At 53.2% G+C, this 22,868-nt stretch overlaps 1 protein-coding gene across 1 annotated transcript in view; it reads right to left on the bottom strand.

Annotated features, from left to right (window-relative positions):
- Nucleotides 1–10,269: 10,269 nt before the first annotated feature.
- PSAT1 (phosphoserine aminotransferase 1) overlaps nt 10,270–22,868 on the bottom strand; it is a 29,613-nt gene continuing 17,014 nt past the window's right edge. Inside the window, exons 6-10 of the mRNA XM_078885318.1 lie at nt 22,200–22,369; nt 19,836–20,005; nt 16,542–16,670; nt 13,713–13,838; nt 10,270–10,415 (exon numbers count right to left, since the gene is read on the bottom strand). Of these exons, the coding sequence (XP_078741444.1) occupies nt 10,307–10,415; nt 13,713–13,838; nt 16,542–16,670; nt 19,836–20,005; nt 22,200–22,369 (704 nt within the window). The 3' untranslated portion in view covers nt 10,270–10,306. The remainder of the gene's footprint in view (nt 10,416–13,712; nt 13,839–16,541; nt 16,671–19,835; nt 20,006–22,199; nt 22,370–22,868) is intronic.

Genomic DNA, 22,868 nt, shown 5'->3' with positions numbered 1-22,868 from the left:
CGTCCACCTCTTCTCGCTCCAAAACCTCCACCACCCCTCGCGACCTCCACCACCACCACCACCTCCTTCTCTATCGCCATCGCTCCCTCCTCAACTCTCCACCTCCTCACCACCACCTCCTCACCACCACACCTCACCATACACCTCACCATACACCTCACCATACACCTCACCACAACCTCCTCACCTCACCATACACCTCACCAAAACCTCCTCACCTCACCATACACCTCACCACAACCTCCTCACCTCACCATACACCTCACCACAACCTCCTCACCTCACCATACACCTCACCACAACCTCCTCACCTCACCATACACCTCACCATACACCTCACCACAACCTCCTCACCTCACCATACACCTCACCTCACCATACACCTCACCACAACCTCACCATACACCTCTTCACCACAACCTCACCATACACCTCACCATACACCTCACCATACACCTCAACTCACCTCACCATACACCTCTTCACCACAACCTCACCACACCACCTCACCATACACCTCACCATACACCTCACCTCACCATACACCTCCTCACCATACACCTCACCACAACCGCCTCACCTCACCACACCTCACCTCACCACCACACCACCACCTCACCACACACCTCAACTCACCTCACCACACACTACCCTCTCACCTCACCTCACCACCTCAACTCACCTCACCACCTCAACTCACCACACCTCACCTCACCACCACCACCTCCTCACCACTACCTTCACACCTCACCCCACCTCACCTCACCAACTCACCACCTACTCACCAACAACTCCTCACCTCACCTCACCCTCTCACCTCCCCTCACCACCACCACCTACTCCTCACCAACACCACCTCACCACCACTACCCTCTCACCTCACCTCACCACCCCTCACCAACTCACCACCTACTCACCAACAACTCCTCACCTCACCTCACCACCCCTCACCTCACCCCTCACCACCTCACCACCCCTCACCTCACCACTACCCTCTCCTCCTCACCTCACCTCACCACCCCTCACCACTACCCTCTCACCTCACCTCACCACCCCTCCCCTCACCAACTCACCACCTACTCACCAACAACACCTCACCTCACCACCCCTCACCTCACCACCACCAACTCCTCACCACTACCCTCTCACCTCACCCCTCACCACCTCACCTCACCTCACCACCACCACCAACTCCTCACCTCACCACTACCCTCTCACCTCACCACCACCTCACCACCACTACCCTCTCACCTCACCACCCCTCACCTCACCTCACAAACTCCTCACCTCACCACCCCTCACCTCACCACCCACCACCACCTCACCACCACTACCCTCTCACCTCACCTCACCACCCCTCACCTCACCTCACAAACTCCTCACCTCACCACCCCTCACCTCACCTCACCACCACCACCAACTCCTCACCTCACCACCCCTCACCTCACCTCACCACCCCTCACCTCACCTCACAAACTCCTCACCTCACCACCCCTCACCTCACCTCACCACCACCACCAACTCCTCACCACCATCGCGATGCCGCGAAAACGCCGATAGCGGAAGTGACGTCACCGCCACCGTCCACACGTTGACGGGGAGACGGCAGCGACGTCACTTCCGTTACAGTGAGTGACGTCACTTCCGATACAGTGAGCGACGGCGTTTCCGATACAGTGGGCGACGTCACTTCCGATACAGTGAGTGGCGTCACTTCCGATACAGTGAGTGACGTCGTTTCCGATACAGTGAGTGTCGTCACTTCCGATACAGTGAGTGGCGTCACTTCCGATACAGCGAGTGACGTCGTTTCCGATACAGTGAGTGACGTCGTTTCCGATACAGTGAGTGGCGTCACTTCCGATACAGCGAGTGACGTCGTTTCCGATACAGCGAGTGACGTCACTTCCGATACAGTGAGTGGCGTCACTTCCGATACAGCGAATGACGTCGTTTCCGATAGTGAGTGACGTCACTTCCGATACAGCGAGTGACGTCGTTTCCGATACAGTGAGTGTCGTCACTTCCGATACAGTGAGTGGCGTCACTTCCGATACAGCGAGTGACGTCGTTTCCGATACAGTGAGTGACGTCGTTTCCGATACAGTGAGTGACGTCATTTCCTCTCGGGGCTCAACCGTTCCGTGACGTCACTTTCTAGTGTCACCCGCGGAGTGACGTCACTTTTTATAGTCTCAACAGTTGCGTGACGTCACTTTCCATAGTGTCAACCGAATAGAAAGTGACGTCACTTTCTAGTGTCACCCGTGGCGTGACGTCACTTTCTGTACCCGGCCACCTTTGTCTCCCCAATGGGGATGTTCAACTTCACCATCACCACCATCACTACCACCATCACCACCATCATCACCACCATCACCACCATCACCATCACCACTATCACCACTATCACTACCATCACCACCATCACTACCATCACCACCATCACCATCACCACCATCACCATCACTACCATCACCACCACCACCACCATCACTACCATCACTACCACCATCACCACCATCACCATCACCACTATCACCACTATCACTACCATCACCACCATCACTACCATCACCACCATCACCATCACTACCATCACCACCATCACTACCATCACCACCATCACCATCACCACTATCACCATCACTACCATCACCACCATCACCATCACTACCATCACCACCATCACTACCACCATCACCATCACTACCATCACCACCATCACCACTATCACCATCACTACCATCAACAACAACATCACCACCATCACCACTATCACCATCACTACCATCACCACCATCACCATCACTACCATCACCACCATCACTACCACCATCACCATCACTACCATCACCACCATCACTACCATCACCACTATCACCATCACTACCATCACCACCATCACCATCACTACCATCACTACCATCACCACCACCACCATCACCACTATCACCATCACTACCATCAACAACAACATCACCACCATCACCATCACCACTATCACCATCACTACCATCACCACCATCACCATCACTACCATCACCACCATCACTACCACCATCACCACCACCATCACCACTATCACCACTATCACTACCATCACCACCATCACTACCATCACCACCATCACCATCACCACCACCACCACCATCACTACCATCACTACCACCATCACCACCATCACCATCACCACTATCACCACTATCACTACCATCACCACCATCACTACCATCACCACCATCACCATCACTACCATCACCACCATCACTACCATCACCACCATCACCATCACCACTATCACCATCACTACCATCACCACCATCACCATCACTACCATCACCACCATCACTACCACCATCACCATCACTACCATCACCACCATCACCACTATCACCATCACTACCATCAACAACAACATCACCACCATCACCATCACCACTATCACCATCACTACCATCACCACCATCACCATCACTACCATCACCACCATCACTACCACCATCACCATCACTACCATCACCACCATCACCATCACTACCACCATCACCATCACTACCACCATCACCATCACTACCATCATCACCATCACCACCATCAACAACATCACAACCACCACGTCGTGAGAATTGTATTTTATTATGTTTTAATGTAATTATATATTTTATTATTTATTTCATTATTCAATAATAAAAAAACGTAACAAAAAACAATTGTATTTTATTATGTTTTATTGTTATTATTTATTTATTTTTCAACTATAAAAAAACGTTATGAAAAACAATTGTATTTTATTATGTTTTATTGTTAATATTTATTTTATTATTCAACAATAAAAAACACAATAAATGTTTTTTTTTATTTTTATTACGTTTTATTTTTATTATTTTATTATTTCCCTTCTACGTGACGACTTTACCGAAAGAAGCAAGAAGACGCACACACACCGAGTCTATTGATGAGTGTAAGTGATGGATATTGTAGGATCATCATAGTGGATTGGGAGATCTTCATCCAGCAGCTGATTGCCCCCCCCCCCCCTTGGCAGATAATATTTTTGGAATGTTGATAGTTTCCTTCCTAAGACTGTGTCGGACATGTTGTTCATGAAAAATGATTTAAAAAAAAAATCACTAAAAAAATAGAGAGACAGGGAGAGACAGGGAGAGAGACACGGAGAGAGAGACACAGGGGGAGAGAGACACGGAGAGAGAGAGACACGGTGAGAGACACGGTGAGAGACACGGTGAGAGAGAGACACGGTGAGAGAGAGACACGGTGAGAGAGACACAGAGAGAGACACGGGGAGAGAGAGACACGGGGAGAGAGACACGGGGAGAGAGAAACACGGGGAGACACGGGGAGAGAGAGAGACACGGAGAGAGAGACACGGGGAGAGAGACACGGGGAGAGAGAGAGACACGGGGTGAGAGAGAGACACGGGGAGAGAGAGACACGGGGAGAGAGACACGGGGAGAGAGAGACACGGTGAGAGACAGAGAGACACGGTGAGAGACAGAGAGACACAGAGAGACACGGTGAGACACGGTGAGACACGGTGAGAGAGACACGGGGAGAGAGAGACACGGGGAGAGAGACACGGGGAGAGAGACACGGGGAGAGAGACACGGGGTGAGAGACACGGGGTGAGAGAGAGAGACACGGGGAGAGAGACACGGGGAGAGAGACACGGGGAGAGAGAGAGAGACACGGGGTGAGAGAGAGACACGGGGTGAGAGAGACACACGGGGTGAGAGAGAGACACGGGGTGAGAGACACACGGAGAGACACGGGTAGAGACACGGAGAGAGACACGGGGAGAGAGAGACACGGGGAGAGAGACACGGGGAGAGAGAGAGAGACACGGGGAGAGAGAGAGACACGGGGTGAGAGAGAGACACGGGGAGAGAGAGAGACACGGGGTGAGAGAGAGACACGGGGAGACACGGAGAGAGACACAGAGAGACACGGGGAGAGAGACACAGAGACACAGGGAGAGAGACACGGAGAGAGACACAGGGAGAGAGACACGGGGAGAGAGAGAGACACGGGGAGAGAGAGAGACACGGTGAGACACGGTGAGAGAGACACGGGGTGAGAGAGAGACACGGGTGAGAGAGACACACGGGGTGAGAGAGACACACGGGGTGAGAGAGACACACGGGGTGAGAGAGAGACACGGGGTGAGAGAGAGACACGGGGTGAGAGAGAGACACACGGAGAGACACGGGTAGAGACACGGGGAGAGAGACACGGGGAGAGAGACACGGGGAGAGAGACACGGGGAGAGAGACACGGGGAGAGAGACACGGGGAGAGAGAGAGACACGGGGAGAGAGAGAGACACGGGGAGAGAGAGAGACACGGGGTGAGAGACACGAGGAGAGAGAGACACGGGGAGAGAGAGACACGGGGAGAGAGAGACACGGGGAGAGAGAGACACGGGGAGACACGGAGAGAGACACGGGGAGAGAGACACGGAGAGAGACACAGAGAGACACGGAGAGAGAGACACGGAGAGAGACACGGGGAGAGAGACACGGGGAGAGAGACACGGAGAGAGACACGGGGAGAGAGACACGGTGAGACACAGAGACACGGTGAGAGAGACACGGTGAGACACAGAGACACGGGGAGACACGTGACGCTACATTTTATTGACCATACCAGCCACAAAGAGCGATTTCTCCTGCCACGACTCCTCCATTGCGAAGTCCAACGCCACAGTGACCGCACCACTCAGAGGAGTGGCCATCTTGGTACAGCATGCACAGTGCACTCATAGGGGCGGCCATCTTGGTACAGTATGCACAGTGCAGTCAGGAGCGGCCATCTTGGTCCACTGTATATACAGTACACTTAAAGGAGCGGCCATCTTGGTCCACTGTATGTACAGTACACTTAACGGAGCGGCCATCTTGGTCCACTGTATGTACAGTGCATTCAGAGGGGCGGCCATCTTGGTACAGTATGCACAGTGTAGTCGGGAGCGGCCATCTTGGTCCACTGTATATACAGCACACTTAACGGAGCGGCCATCTTGGTCCACTGTATGTACAGTACACTTAACGGAGCGGCCATCTTGGTCCACTGTATATACAGCACACTTAACGGAGCGGCCATCTTGGTCTATGTACAGTGCACTCAGAGGGGCGGCCATCTTGGTCCACTAAACACAGCACACTTAACGGAGCGGCCATCTTGGTCTATTGTGAATACAGTACAGATGTCAAGTCGGCCATATTGCTCAAGGATGAGTTCACTGCAAATACAGTGCACATGTCGGCCATATTGTATAGTAGTGTATAGTGTATTATAGTAGTGTAGTGTATAGTGTAGTGTATAGTGTAGTGTATAGTGTAGTGTATAGTGTAGTAGTGTATAGTGTAGTAGTGTATAGTGTAGTAGTGTAGTAGTGTATAGTGTAGTGTATAGTGTAGTGTATAGTGTATAGTGTAGTAGTGTATAGTGTAGTAGTGTATAGTGTAGTAGTGTATAGTGTAGTAGTGTATAGTGTAGTAGTGTATAGTGTAGTAGTGTATAGTGTAGTAGTGTATAGTGTAGTAGTGTATAGTGTAGTAGTGTATAGTGTGTAGTGTATAGTGTAGTAGTGTATAGTGTAGTGTAGTAGTGTATAGTGTAGTAGTGTATAGTGTAGTGTAGTAGTGTATAGTGTAGTAGTGTATAGTGTAGTAGTGTATAGTGTAGTAGTGTATAGTGTAGTGTAGTAGTGTATAGTGTAGTGTAGTAGTGTATAGTGTAGTAGTGTATAGTGTAGTAGTGTATAGTGTAGTGTAGTAGTGTATAGTGTAGTGTAGTAGTGTATAGTGTAGTAGTGTATAGTGTAGTAGTGTATAGTGTAGTGTAGTAGTGTATAGTGTAGTAGTGTATAGTGTAGTGTAGTAGTGTATAGTGTATAGTAGTAGTGATAGTAGTAGTGCTAGTGAGTGCTAGTTAGTAGTAGTAGTAGTGGTGGTGGTGGTGGTGGTGAGTGCTAGTTAGTAGTAGTAGTAGTAGTGGTGGTGGTGGTGGTGAGTGCTAGTTAGTAGTAGTAGTAGTGGTGGTGGTGGTGGTGGTGAGTGCTAGTTAGTAGTAGTAGTAGTGGTGGTGGTGGTGGTGGTGAGTGCTAGTTAGTAGTAGTAGTAGTGGTAGTGGTGGTGGTGAGTGCTAGTTAGTAGTAGTAGTAGTAGTGGTGGTGGTGGTGGTGGTGAGTGCTAGTTAGTAGTAGTAGTAGTGGTGGTGGTGGTGGTGAGTGCTAGTTAGTAGTAGTAGTGGTGGTAGTAGTGGTGGTGGTGGTGGTGGTGGTGAGTGCTAGTTAGTAGTAGTAGTGGTGGTAGTAGTGGTGGTGGTGGTGGTGGTGGTGAGTGCTAGTTAGTAGTAGTAGTGGTGGTAGTAGTGGTGGTGGTGGTGGTGGTGGTGAGTGCTAGTTAGTAGTAGTAGTAGTGGTGGTGGTGGTGGTGGTGAGTGCTAGTTAGTAGTAGTAGTAGTAGTAGTGGTGGTGGTGGTGAGTGCTAGTTAGTAGTAGTAGTAGTAGTGGTGGTGGTGGTGGTGGTGGTGGTGAGTGCTAGTTAGTAGTAGTAGTAGTGGTGGTAGTAGTAGTGGTGGTGGTGGTGGTGGTGAGTGCTAGTTAGTAGTAGTAGTAGTGGTGGTGGTGGTGGTGGTGGTGGTGGTGGTGAGTGCTAGTTAGTAGTAGTAGTAGTGGTGGTGGTGGTGGTGGTGGTGAGTGCTAGTTAGTAGTAGTAGTAGTAGTGGTGGTGGTGGTGGTGGTGGTGGTGAGTGCTAGTTAGTAGTAGTAGTAGTAGTGGTGGTGGTGGTGAGTGCTAGTTAGTAGTAGTAGTAGTGGTGGTGGTGGTGGTGGTGGTGAGTGCTAGTTAGTAGTAGTAGTAGTAGTGGTGGTGGTGGTGGTGGTGGTGGTGAGTGCTAGTTAGTAGTAGTAGTGGTGGTGGTGGTGGTGGTGGTGGTGGTGGTGGTGGTGGTGGTGGTGGTGAGTGCTAGTTAGTAGTAGTAGTAGTGGTGGTGGTGGTGGTGGTGGTGAGTGCTAGTTAGTAGTAGTAGTAGTAGTGGTGGTGGTGGTGGTGGTGAGTGCTAGTTAGTAGTAGTAGTAGTAGTGGTGGTGGTGGTGGTGGTGGTGGTGAGTGCTAGTTAGTAGTAGTAGTGGTGGTGGTGGTGGTGGTGGTGGTGGTGGTGGTGGTGGTGGTGGTGGTGGTGGTGAGTGCTAGTTAGTAGTAGTAGTAGTGGTGGTAGTGGTGGTGGTGGTGGTGAGTGCTAGTTAGTAGTAGTAGTAGTAGTGGTGGTGGTGGTGGTGAGTGCTAGTTAGTAGTAGTAGTAGTGGTGGTGGTGGTGGTGGTGGTGAGTGCTAGTTAGTAGTAGTAGTAGTGGTGGTGGTGGTGGTGGTGGTGAGTGCTAGTTAGTAGTAGTAGTAGTAGTGGTGGTGGTGGTGGTGGTGGTGGTGGTGAGTGCTAGTTAGTAGTAGTAGTAGTAGTGGTGGTGGTGGTGGTGAGTGCTAGTTAGTAGTAGTAGTAGTAGTGGTGGTGGTGGTGGTGGTGGTGGTGAGTGCTAGTTAGTAGTAGTAGTAGTAGTGGTGGTGGTGGTGGTGGTGGTGGTGGTGAGTGCTAGTTAGTAGTAGTAGTAGTGGTGGTGGTGGTGGTGGTGGTGGTGGTGGTGGTAGTGCTAGTTAGTAGTAGTAGTAGTGGTGGTGGTGGTGGTGGTGGTGGTGGTGGTGAGTGCTAGTTAGTAGTAGTAGTAGTAGTGGTGGTGGTGGTGGTGGTGGTGGTGGTGGTGGTGAGTGCTAGTTAGTAGTAGTAGTAGTGGTGGTGGTGGTGGTGGTGGTGAGTGCTAGTTAGTAGTAGTAGTAGTGGTGGTGGTGGTGGTGGTGGTGAGTGCTAGTTAGTAGTAGTAGTAGTAGTGGTGGTGGTGGTGGTGGTGGTGGTGAGTGCTAGTTAGTAGTAGTAGTAGTAGTGGTGGTGGTGGTGGTGGTGGTGGTGAGTGCTAGTTAGTAGTAGTAGTAGTAGTGGTGGTGGTGGTGGTGGTGGTGGTGAGTGCTAGTTAGTAGTAGTAGTAGTGGTGGTGGTGGTGGTGGTGGTGGTGGTGAGTGCTAGTTAGTAGTAGTAGTAGTAGTGGTGGTGGTGGTGGTGGTGAGTGCTAGTTAGTAGTAGTAGTAGTGGTGGTGGTGGTGGTGGTGGTGGTGGTGGTGAGTGCTAGTTAGTAGTAGTAGTAGTGGTGGTGGTGGTGGTGGTGGTGGTGGTGCTAGTTAGTAGTAGTAGTAGTGGTGGTAGTGGTGGTGGTGGTGAGTGCTAGTTAGTAGTAGTAGTAGTAGTGGTGGTGGTGGTGGTGGTGAGTGCTAGTTAGTAGTAGTAGTAGTGGTGGTGGTGGTGGTGAGTGCTAGTTAGTAGTAGTAGTAGTGGTGGTGGTGGTGGTGGTGGTGGTGAGTGCTAGTTAGTAGTAGTAGTAGTGGTAGTAGTAGTGGTGGTGGTGGTGGTGGTGGTGAGTGCTAGTTAGTAGTAGTAGTAGTGGTGGTGGTGGTGGTGGTGGTGGTGAGTGCTAGTTAGTAGTAGTAGTGGTGGTGGTGGTGGTGGTGGTGGTGGTGAGTGCTAGTTAGTAGTAGTAGTAGTGGTGGTGGTGGTGGTGGTGGTGGTGAGTGCTAGTTAGTAGTAGTAGTAGTGGTGGTGGTGGTGGTGGTGGTGGTGAGTGCTAGTTAGTAGTAGTAGTGGTGGTGGTGGTGGTGGTGGTGGTGGTGGTGGTGGTGAGTGCTAGTTAGTAGTAGTAGTAGTGGTGGTGGTGGTGGTGAGTGCTAGTTAGTAGTAGTAGTAGTAGTGGTGGTGGTGGTGGTGGTGGTGGTGGTGGTGAGTGCTAGTTAGTAGTAGTAGTAGTAGTGGTGGTGGTGGTGGTGGTGGTGGTGGTGAGTGCTAGTTAGTAGTAGTAGTAGTGGTGGTGGTGGTGGTGGTGAGTGCTAGTTAGTAGTAGTAGTAGTGGTGGTGGTGGTGGTGGTGAGTGCTAGTTAGTAGTAGTAGTAGTGGTGGTGGTGGTGGTGGTGGTGGTGGTGATGAGTGCTAGTTAGTAGTAGTAGTAGTGGTGGTGGTGGTGGTGGTGGTGGTGAGTGCTAGTTAGTAGTAGTAGTAGTGGTGGTGGTGGTGGTGGTGGTGGTGGTGGTGAGTGCTAGTTAGTAGTAGTAGTAGTAGTGGTGGTGGTGGTGGTGAGTGCTAGTTAGTAGTAGTGGTGGTGGTGGTGGTGGTGGTGGTGGTGGTAGTGCTAGTTGTAGTAGTAGTAGTAGTGGTGGTGGTGGTGGTGGTGGTGGTGGTGAGTGCTAGTCAGTGATCTTGGTGTCTGAGTCTGAATGTCTCCATGTATCCAGCGAGTTTCTCGGCATCCGACAGAGACACGGCGTTGTAGAGAGACGCACGGACACCACCGACAGACCTGTAGATAGACACACAGATAGACACACAGTTAGACACACACACAGATAGACACACACAGAGACACGGCGTTGTAGAGAGACGCACGCACACCACCGACAGACCTGTAGATACACAGATAGACACACAGTTAGACACACACACAGATAGACACACACAGATAGACACACACAGATAGACACACACAGTGAGACACACACACAGAGACACGGCGTTGTAGAGAGACGCACGGACACCACCGACAGACCTGTAGATAGACACACAGACACACAGAGACACAGATAGACACACACACAGTGAGACACACACAGTGAGACACACACAGAGACACAGCATTGTAGAGAGACGCACGGACACCACCGACAGACCTGTAGATAGACACACAGATAGACACACAGTTAGACACACACACAGATAGACACACACAGATAGACACACACAGATAGACACACACAGTGAGACACACACACAGAGACACGGCGTTGTAGAGAGACGCACGCACACCACCAACAGACCTGTAGATAGACACAGAGACATAGATAGACACACACACAGTGAGACACACACAGTGAGACACACACACAGACACACACACAGAGACACGGAGTTGTAGAGAGACGCACGCACACCACCGACAGACCTGTAGATAGACACACAGACACACAGAGACACAGATAGACACACACAGTGAGACACACACAGTGAGACACACACAGACACACACACAGAGACACGGCGTTGTAGAGAGACGCACGGACACCACCGACAGATCTGTAGATAGACACACACACACACAGAGATAGACACACACACACAGACACACAGTGAGACACACACACAGAGAGAGACACACACAGATAGACACACACAGAGACACGGCGTTGTAGAGAGACGCACGGACACCACCGACAGATCTGTAGATAGACACACACAGATAGACACATACACAGATAGACACACACACAGTGAGACACACACACAGATAGACACACACAGACACACAGATAGACACACACAGATAGACACACACAGTGAGACACACACACAGATAGACACACACAGTGAGACACACATACGGTGAGACACACACAGATAGACACACACACACAGACACACACAGTGAGACACACAGACAGACACACACACAGTGAGACACACAGACAGACACACACACAGACAGACACACACACAGTGAGACACACAGTGAGACACACACACAGAGACACACACAGTGAGACACACAGACAGACACACACACAGTGAGACACACAGACAGACACACACACAGACAGACACACACACACAGTGAGACACACACAGTGAGACACACACACATTGAGACACACACAGAGACACGGCGTTGTAGAGAGACGCACGGACACCAACGACAGACCTGTAGATAGACACACACAGATAGACACACACAGATAGACACACACAGACACACAGAGACACAGTGAGACACACACAGTGAGCCACACACAGTGAGACACACACATACACATATAGACACACACACAGAGACATGGCGTTGTAGAGAGACGCACGGACACCACCGACAGATCTGTAGATAGACACACACAGACAGACACACACAGACACACAGACACACACACAGACACACACACACACAGACACACACACACACAGACACACACACACAGTGACACACACACACAGTGACACACACACACACAGACACACACACAGACACACACACACAGACACACACACACAGACACACACACACAGACACACACACAGACACACACACACACAGTGACACACACACACAGACACACAGACACACAGATAGACAGAGAGACACACAGACAGGAGGATGTTTACCGGTGGCCCTTGAGGCCGAGGTATCCGCACACACACACAGACACACACACACACAGATAGACAGACACACAGTGACACACACACAGACACACAGTGACACATACACACAGACACACACACATACACACACACAGACACACACACACACAGACAGACACACACACAGACACACACACACACACAGACACACACACACACACACAGACACAGACACACACAAACACACACAGACACACACACAGACACACACACAGACACACACACAGATACAGACACACAGACACACACACAGATAGACACACAGTGACACACACACAGACACACACAGACACACAGTGACACACACACAGACACACACAGACACACACAGACACACACACAGATACAGACACACAGACACACACACAGATAGACAGACACACAGTGACACACACACAGACACACACAGACACACACACACAGATAGACAGACACACAGTGACACACACACAGACACACAGTGACACACACACAGACACACAGTGACACACACATAGACACACAGTGACACACACACAGACACACAGTGACACACACACAGACACACAGTGACACACACACAGACACACAGACACACAGATAGACAGACACACAGACACACAGATAGACAGAGAGACACACAGAGACAGGAGGATGTTTACCGGTGGCCCTTGAGGCCGAGGTATCCGCACACACACACAGACACACACACACAGATAGACAGACACACAGTGACACACACACAGACACACAGTGACACACACACAGACACACAGTGACACACACACAGACACACAGACACACAGATAGACAGACACACAGTGACACACACACAGACACACAGTGACACACAGATAGACAGACACACAGTGACACACACACAGACACACAGTGACACACACACAGACACACAGTGACACACACACAGACACACAGTGACACACACACAGACACACAGTGACACACACACAGACACACAGTGACACACACACAGACACACAGACACACACAGACACACACACACACAGATAGACAGACACACAGTGACACACACACAGACACACAGTGACACATACACACAGACACACAGTGACACACACACAGACACACAGTGACACACACACAGACACACAGTGACACATACACACAGACACACAGTGACACACACACAGACACACAGTGACACACACACACAGACACACAGACACACAGATAGACAGACACACAGACACACAGATAGACAGAGAGACACAGAGACAGGAGGATGTTTACCGGTGGCCCTTGAGGCCGAGGTATCCGCACACACACACAGACACACACACACACACACAGATAGACAGACACACAGTGACACACACACAGACACACAGATAGACACACACACAGACACACAGATAGACAGAGAGACACACAGAGACAGGACGATGTTTACCGGTGGCCCTTGAGGCCGAGGTATCCGAGTTGGGCAGCTCCATCCAGGAAGCGTTTCTCCAGAGACTCGGAGCCCAGACGGAACGGCACGTTCATGCGGCTGCGGCTGTCCCTCTCCACGGGACAACTAGCAGAGAGACACAGAGACACAGAGACAGAGAGAGACAGAGAGAGAGAGAGACATGGTGTGAGAGAGAGAGAGAGAGACAGAGAGACACAGACAGAGACTCGGAGCCCAGACGGAACGGCACGTTCATGCGGCTGCGGCTGTCCCTCTCCACGGGACAACTAGCAGAGAGACACAGACACACACAGAGAGACAGAGAGAGAGAGACAGAGAGAGACAGAGAGAGAGAGAGACATGGTGTGAGAGAGAGAGAGACAGAGAGACACAGACAGAGACTCGGAGCCCAGACGGAACGGCACGTTCATGCGGCTGCGGCTGTCCCTCTCCACGGGACACCTAGCAGAGAGACACAGACACACACAGAGAGACAGAGAGAGAGAGAGAGAGACAGAGAGACACAGACACAGAGACACAGAGACAGAGAGAGACAGAGAGAGAGAGAGACATGGTGTGAGAGAGAGAGAGACAGAGAGACACAGACAGAGACTCGGAGCCCAGACGGAACGGCACGTTCATGCGGCTGCGGCTGTCCCTCTCCACGGGACAACTAGCAGAGAGACACAGACACACACAGAGAGACAGAGAGAGAGAGAGAGAGAGAGAGACATGGTGTGTGAGAGAGAGAGAGACACAGAGAGACACACAGAGAGAGACACAGAGACACAGACAGAGACTCGGAGCCCAGACGGAACGGCACGTTCATGCGACTACGGCTGTCCCTCTCCACGGGACAACTAGCAGAGAGACACAGACACACACAGAGAGACAGAGAGAGACAGAGAGAGACAGAGAGACACAGACACAGAGACACAGAGACAGAGAGAGACAGAGAGACACAGAGAGAGACAGAGAGAGAGAGAGACATGGTGAGAGAGAGAGAGAGAGACAGAGAGACACAGAGAGAGACAGAGAGACACAGAGAGACAGAGAGAGAGAGAGACATGGTGTGAGAGAGAGAGAGAGACACAGAGAGACACACAGAGAGAGACAGAGAGACACAGACAGAGACTCGGAGCCCAGACGGAACGGCACGTTCATGCGGCTGCGGCTGTCCCTCTCCACGGGACACCTAGCAGAGAGACACAGACACAGAGAGACAGAGAGAGACAGAGAGAGAGAGAGAGACACAGAGACACAGAGAGACACAGAGAGACACACAGAGAGAGACACACACAGAGAGACACAGAGACACAGACAGAGACACAGAGAGACACACAGAGAGAGACACACACAGAGAGACACAGAGACACAGACAGAGACACAGAGAGACACAGAGAGAGACACACACAGAGAGACACAGAGACACAGAGAGACAAAGAGACACACAGAGAGACACAGAGACACAGACACGGTGTGTGTATAATAATTACGAGTAGAATCCGTCCGAGTTGTTGATGGCTGAGTAGACGGTGTCTGCCTTGGCCACGTTCTGAGTCTCCAGAGACACAGAGAGACACAGATAGAGAGACAGAGAGACACACAGAGAGACACAGAGAGACACAGAGAGACACAGAGAGACACAGAGAGACACAGAGACACACACAGAGAGACACAGAGACACAGAGACACACAGAGAGACACAGAGACACACAGAGACACACAGAGAGACACAGAGAGACACAGAGACACACAGACACGGTGTGTGTATAATAATTACGAGTAGAATCCGTCCGAGTTGTTGATGGCTGAGTAGACGGTGTCTGCCTTGGCCACGTTCTGAGTCTCCAGAGACACAGAGAGACACAGATAGAGAGACAGAGAGACACACAGAGAGACACAGAGACACACAGAGACACACAGAGAGAGACACACACAGAGAGACACAGAGACACACACAGAGAGACACAGAGACACAGAGACACACAGAGAGACACAGAGACACACAGAGACACACAGAGAGACACAGAGAGACACAGAGACACACAGACACGGTGTGTGTATAATAATTACGAGTAGAATCCGTCCGAGTTGTTGATGGCTGAGTAGACGGTGTCTGCCTTGGCCACGTTCTGAGTCTCCAGAGACACAGAGAGACACAGATAGAGAGACAGAGAGACACACAGAGAGACACAGAGACACACAGAGACACACAGAGAGAGACACACACAGAGAGACACAGAGACACACACAGAGAGACACAGAGACACAGAGACACACAGAGAGACACAGAGACACACAGAGACACACAGAGAGACACAGAGAGACACAGAGACACACAGACACGGTGTGTGTATAATAATTACGAGTAGAATCCGTCCGAGTTGTTGATGGCTGAGTAGACGGTGTCTGCCTTGGCCACGTTCTGAGTCTCCAGAGACACAGAGAGACACAGATAGAGAGACAGAGAGACACACAGAGAGACACAGAGACACACAGAGACACACAGAGAGAGACACACACAGAGAGACACAGAGACACACACAGAGAGACACAGAGACACAGAGACACACAGAGAGACACAGAGACACACAGAGACACACAGAGAGACACAGAGAGACACAGAGACACACAGACACGGTGTGTGTATAATAATTACGAGTAGAATCCGTCCGAGTTGTCGATGGCTGAGTAGACGGTGTCTGCCTTGGCCACGTTCTGAGTCTCCAGAGACACAGAGAGACACAGATAGAGAGACAGAGAGACACAGAGAGACAGAGAGACACAGAGACACAGACACAGACACGGTGTGTGTATAATAATTACGAGTAGAATCCGTCCGAGTTGTCGATGGCCGAGTAGACGGTGTCTGCCTTGGCCACGTTCCGAGTCTCCATTCCCTCAGCTCCGCCGTGCAGCCGGATCCACTCCAACACGAGCATCATGATGTAGATGCTGAGACACGCGGGGAGAGAGACACGGGGAGAGAGACACGGTGAGAGAGACACGGTGAGACACGGGGAGAGAGACACGGGGAGAGAGAGAGAGAGACACGGGGAGAGAGACACGGTGAGAGAGACACGGGGAGAGAGACACGGGGGGAGAGAGAGAGAGACACGGGGAGAGAGACACGGGGAGAGAGAGAGAGAGACGGGGAGAGAGAGAGAGACACGGTGAGAGAGACACGGTGAGACACGGGGAGAGAGACACGGGGAGAGAGACACGGGGAGAGAGACCCGGGGAGAGAGACACGGGCAGAGAGAGAGACACGGTGAGAGACACGGTGAGAGAGACACGGGGAGAGAGACACGGGGGGAGAGAGAGAGAGACACGGGGAGAGAGACACGGTGAGAGAGACACGGGGGGAGAGAGAGAGAGACACGGGGAGAGAGACACGGGGGGAGAGACACGGTGAGAGAGACACGGGGGGAGAGAGAGAGAGACACGGGGAGAGAGACACGGTGAGAGACACGGGGAGAGAGACACGGGGAGAGAGACACGGGGAGAGAGACACGGGGGGAGAGACACGGTGAGAGAGACACGGGGGGAGAGAGAGAGAGACACGGGGAGAGAGACACGGTGAGAGACACGGGGAGAGAGACACGGGGAGAGAGACACGGGGAGAGAGACACGGGGGGAGAGAGAGAGAGACACGGGGAGAGAGACACGGTGAGAGAGACACGGGGAGAGAGAGAGAGAGACGGGGAGAGAGAGAGAGACACGGTGAGAGAGACACGGTGAGACACGGGGAGAGAGACACGGGGAGAGAGACACGGGGGGAGAGACACGGTGAGAGAGACACGGGGGGAGAGAGAGAGAGACACGGGGAGAGAGACACGGTGAGAGACACGGGGAGAGAGACACGGGGAGAGAGACACGGGGGGAGAGACACGGGGAGAGAGAGAGAGAGACACGGGGAGAGAGACACGGGGAGAGAGACACGGGGAGAGAGAGAGAGAGACACGGGGAGAGAGACACGGTGAGACACGGGGAGAGAGACACGGGGAGAGAGACACGGGGAGAGAGACACGGGGAGAGAGACCCGGGGAGAGAGACACGGGCAGAGAGAGAGACACGGTGAGAGAGACACGGGGGGAGAGAGAGACGGAGAGAGAGAGACACGGGGAGAGAGACACGGTGAGACACGGGGAGAGAGACACGGGGAGAGAGACACGGGGAGAGAGACACGGGGAGAGAGACACAGGGAGAGAGACACGGGCAGAGAGAGAGACACGGGCAGAGAGAGAGACACGGTGAGAGACACGGTGAGAGAGACACGGGGAGAGAGACACGGGGGGAGAGAGAGAGAGACACGGGGAGAGAGACACGGTGAGAGAGACACGGTGAGAGAGACACGGGGAGAGAGACACGGGGAGAGAGACACGGGGAGAGAGACACGGGGAGAGAGACACGGGCAGAGAGAGAGACACGGTGAGAGACACGGTGAGAGAGACACGGGGAGAGAGACACGGGGGGAGAGAGAGAGAGACACGGGGAGAGAGACACGGTGAGAGAGACACGGGGGGAGAGAGAGAGAGACACGGGGAGAGAGACACGGGGGGAGAGACACGGTGAGAGAGACACGGGGGGAGAGAGAGAGAGACACGGGGAGAGAGAGACACGGGGTGAGAGGGAGAGAGACACGGGGAGAGAGAGACACGGTGAGAGAGACACGGGGAGAGAGACACGGGGGGAGAGAGAGAGAGACACGGGGAGAGAGAGAGAGACGGGGAGAGAGAGAGACACGGGGAGAGAGAGAGAGACGGGGAGAGAGAGAGACACGGGGAGAGAGAGAGACACGGGGAGAGAGACACGGGGAGAGAGACACGGTGAGAGAGACACGGGGAGAGAGACACGGGGAGACTCTCCCCGTGTCTCTCTCCCCGTGTCTCTCTCCCCGTGTCTCTCTCTCTCCCAGCATCTCCCCGTGTCTCCCCGCGTCTCCGCGTGTCTCTCCGTGTCTCCCCGTGTGTGTCTCTCTCTCTCCCCGCGTCTCCCCGTGTCTCCCAGCATCTCCCCGTGTCTCTCTCTCTCCCCGTGTCTCTCTCTCTCCCCGCGTCTCCCCGTGTCTCCCCGCGTCTCCCCGTGTCTCCCCGCGTCTCCCCGTGTCTCTCTCTCTCCCCGTGTCTCTCTCTCTCCCCGTGTCTCTCTCTCTCCCCGCGTCTCCCCGCGTCTCTCTCTCTCTCCCCGTGTCTCTCTCTCTCCCCGTGTCTCTCTCTCTCCCCGCGTCTCTCTCTCTCCCCGTGTCTCTCCCCCGTGTCTCTCCCCGCGTCTCCCCGCGTCTCCGCGTGTCTCTCTCTCTCTCCCCGTGTCTCTCTCTCTCCCCGTGTCTCTCTCTCTCCCCGCGTCTCTCTCTCTCCCCGTGTCTCTCCCCCGTGTCTCTCCCCGTGTCTCCGCGTGTCCCACCTGTAGCAGGGTGGGGTGTTGTACAGGGAGCCGTCGCGAGCCAGCACCCCGTAGTCCATGACGTGTCTCCCCGTGTCTCTCTCCCCGTGTCTCTCTCCCCGTGTCTCCCCGTGTCTCCCAGCGTCTCTCTCTGTGTCTCCCCGTGTCTCTCTCTCTCTGCCCGTGTCTCCCCGTGTCTCTCTCTCTCCCCGCGTGTCTCCCCGCGTCTCTCCCTGTCCCCGTGTCTCCCCGTGTCTCTCTCCCCGTGTCTCTCTCCCCGTGTCTCCCCGTGTCTCCCAGCGTCTCTCCCTGTGTCTCCCCGTGTCTCTCTCTCTCTGCCCGTGTCTCCCCGTGTCTCTCTCTCTCCCCGCGTGTCTCCCCGCGTCTCTCCCTGTCCCCGTGTCTCCCCGTGTCTCCCCGTGTCTCCCCGTGTCTCTCCACCGTGTCTCTCCCCGTGTCTCTCCCCGTGTCTCCGCGTGTCCCACCTGTAGCAGGGTGGGGTGTTGTACAGGGAGCCGTCGCGAGCCAGCACCCCGTAGTCCATGACGTCTCCCAGCGTCTCTCCCTGTGTCTCCCCGTGTCTCTCTCCCAGCGTCTCTCCCTGTGTCTCCCCGTGTCTCTCTCTCTCTGCCCGTGTCTCCCCGTGTCTCTCTCTCTCCCCGCGTGTCTCCCCGCGTCTCTCCCTGTCCCCGTGTCTCTTCCCCGTGTCTCTCCCCGTGTCTCCGCGTGTCCCACCTGTAGCAGGGTGGGGTGTTGTACAGGGAGCCGTCGCGAGCCAGCACCCCGTAGTCCATGACGATGGGGCAGTGCGGGGACGCGTTGCCCACGAGGTCGTCATGAGCGATGACCACCGTGACCCCCGCACAGCCCACGTTCTTCTGGGCTCCCGCCATGATCACGCCAAACTGGGTGCAAAGGGCAAAGGGCAAGGGGCAAGGGGGCGGGGTTATGGGCGGGGTCAGGGAGGGGTCAGGTTAAGGATAGTGAGAGTGGGGGTGAGTGAGTGAGTGGGTGAGTGAGTGGGTGAGTGAGTGGGTGGGTGAGTGAGTGAGTGAGTGGGTGGGTGAGTGAGTGAGTGGGTGAGTGAGTGGGTGAGTGAGTGGGTGAATGGGTGAGTGAGTGGGTGGGTGGGTGAGTGAGTGGGTGGGTGAGTGGGTGGGTGAGTGAGTGGGTGGGTGAGTGTCTGAGTGAGTGAGTGGGTGAGTGAGTGAGTGAGTGGGTGGGTGGGTGAGTGAGTGAGTGACTGAGTGAGTGTCTAAGTGTCTGACTGAGTGAGTGAATGTCTGAGTGAGTGACTGACTGAGTGAGTGAGTGAGTGTCTAAGTGTCTAAGTGAGTGAGTGAGTGAGTGTATAAGTGAGTGAGTGACTGGGTGAGTGTCTAAGTGTCTGACTGAGTGAGTGAGTGTCTGAGTGACTGACTGAGTGAGTGAGTGTCTGAGTGAGTGAGTGTCTGAGTGAGCGACTGAGTGAGTGTATGAGTGACTGACTGAGTGAGTGACTGACTGACTGAGTGTCTGACTGAGTGAGTGAGTGTCTGAGTGAGTGACTGAGTGAGTGAGTGTCTGACTGACTGAGTGAGTGTATGAGTGACTGACTGAGTAAGTGTCTGACTGACTGAGTGACTGACTGAGTGACTGACTGACTGAGTGAGTCACTCACCTGCCCAACATCCACAGGGCGCGACAGGAAGTTGGATGACATGTCACTGAGTGAGTGAGTGTCTGACTGACTGAGTGAGTGTATGAGTGACTGACTGAGTAAGTGAGTGACTGACTGAGTGACTGACTGACTAACTGAGTCACTCACCTGCCCGACATCCACAGGGCGCGACAGGAAGTTGGATGACATGTCACTGAGTGAGTGACTGAGTGTCTGACTGAGTGTCTGAGTGAGTGACTGACTGAGTGAGTGAGCGTCTAAGTGACTGACTGAGTGACTGACTGACTGAGTGACTGACTGAGTAACTGACTGACTGAGTGACTGACTGACTGAGTGAGTGAGTGAGTCACCCACCTGCCCGACATCCACAGGGCGCGACAGGAAGTTGGATGACATGTCACTGAGTGGCTGAGTGTCTAAGTGAGTGAGTGAGTGACTGAGTGTCTGACTGACTGACTGAGTGAGTGACTGACTGACTGACTGAGTCACTGAGTGAGTCACCCACCTGCCCGACATCCACGGGGCGTGACAGGAAGTTGGATGACATGTCACTGAGTGGCTGAGTGTCTGAGTGACTGAGTGACTGACTGACTGACTGAGTGACTGACTGAGTGACTGACTGAGTGAGTCACTCACCTGCCCGACATCCACGGGGCGCGACAGGAAGTTAGATGACATGTCACTGAGTGAGTGACTGAGTGTCTGACTGACTGAGTGTCTGAGTGAGTGACTGACTGAGTGAGTGAGCGTCTAAGTGACTGACTGAGTGACTGACTGAGTGAGTGACTGAGTGAGTGAGCGTCTAAGTGACTGACTGAGTGACTGACTGAGTGAGTGAGTGAGTGACTGACTGAGTGAGTGAGTGAGTGACTGACTGAGTGAGTGAGTGAGTGACTGACTGACTGACTGAGTCACTGAGTGAGTCACTCACCTGCCCGACATCCACGGGGCGCGACAGGAAGTTGGATGACATGTCACTGAGTGAGTGTCTGAGTGACTGACTGAGTGAGTGAGTGTCTGAGTGTCTGACTGAGTGAGTGAGTGACTGACTGACTGAGTCACTGAGTGAGTCACTCACCTGCCCGACATCCACGGGGCGCGACAGGAAGTTGGATGACATGTCACTGAGTGACTGACTGAGTGAGTGTCTGAGTGTCTGACTGAGTCACTGAGTGAGTCACTCACCTGCCCAACATCCACGGGGCGCGACAGGAAGTTGGATGACATGTCACTGAGTGACTGACTGAGTGAGTGTCTGAGTGTCTGACTGAGTCACTGAGTAAGTCACCCACCTGCCCGACATCCACGGGGCGCGACAGGAAGTTGGATGACATGTCACTGAGTGAGTGTCTGAGTGACTGACTGAGTGAGTGAGTGTCTGAGTGTCTGACTGAGTGAGTGAGTGACTGACTGACTGAGTCACTGAGTAAGTCACCCACCTGCCCGACATCCACGGGGCGCGACAGGAAGTTGGATGACATGTCACACACCAGTGGGACACCCGGCGGGGTTCGGGGCGGATCGCGAAACTCCACTCCGTGGATGGTCTCGTTGCTGCAGTAGTACAGGTAGCAGGCGTCGTCACGAGGAGTTATATCCAACGGTACACCTACACACACACACAGTGACACACACACACAGTGACACACACACACAGTGACACACACACACAGTGACACACACACACACAGTGACACACACACACAGTGACACACACACACAGTGACACACACACACAGTGACACACACACACAGTGACACACACACACAGTGACACACACACACAGTGACACACACACACAGTGACACACACACACAGTGACACACACACACAGTGACACACACACACACAGTGACACACACACACAGTGACACACACACACAGTGACACACACAGTGACACACACAGTGACACACACACACAGTGACACACACACAGTGACACACACACACAGTGACACACACAGTGACACACACACACACAGTGACACACACAGTGACACACACACACAGTGACACACACAGTGACACACACACAGTGACACACACACAGTGACACACACAGTGACACACACACAGTGACACACACACACAGTGACACACACACA

Source organism: Lampetra fluviatilis, unplaced genomic scaffold (assembly GCF_964198595.1).
Source record: "Lampetra fluviatilis unplaced genomic scaffold, kcLamFluv1.1 SCAFFOLD_167, whole genome shotgun sequence".
NCBI classification, from domain to species: Eukaryota; Metazoa; Chordata; class Hyperoartia; order Petromyzontiformes; family Petromyzontidae; genus Lampetra; species Lampetra fluviatilis.
This window is presented reverse-complemented; position numbering and strand designations above follow the sequence as displayed.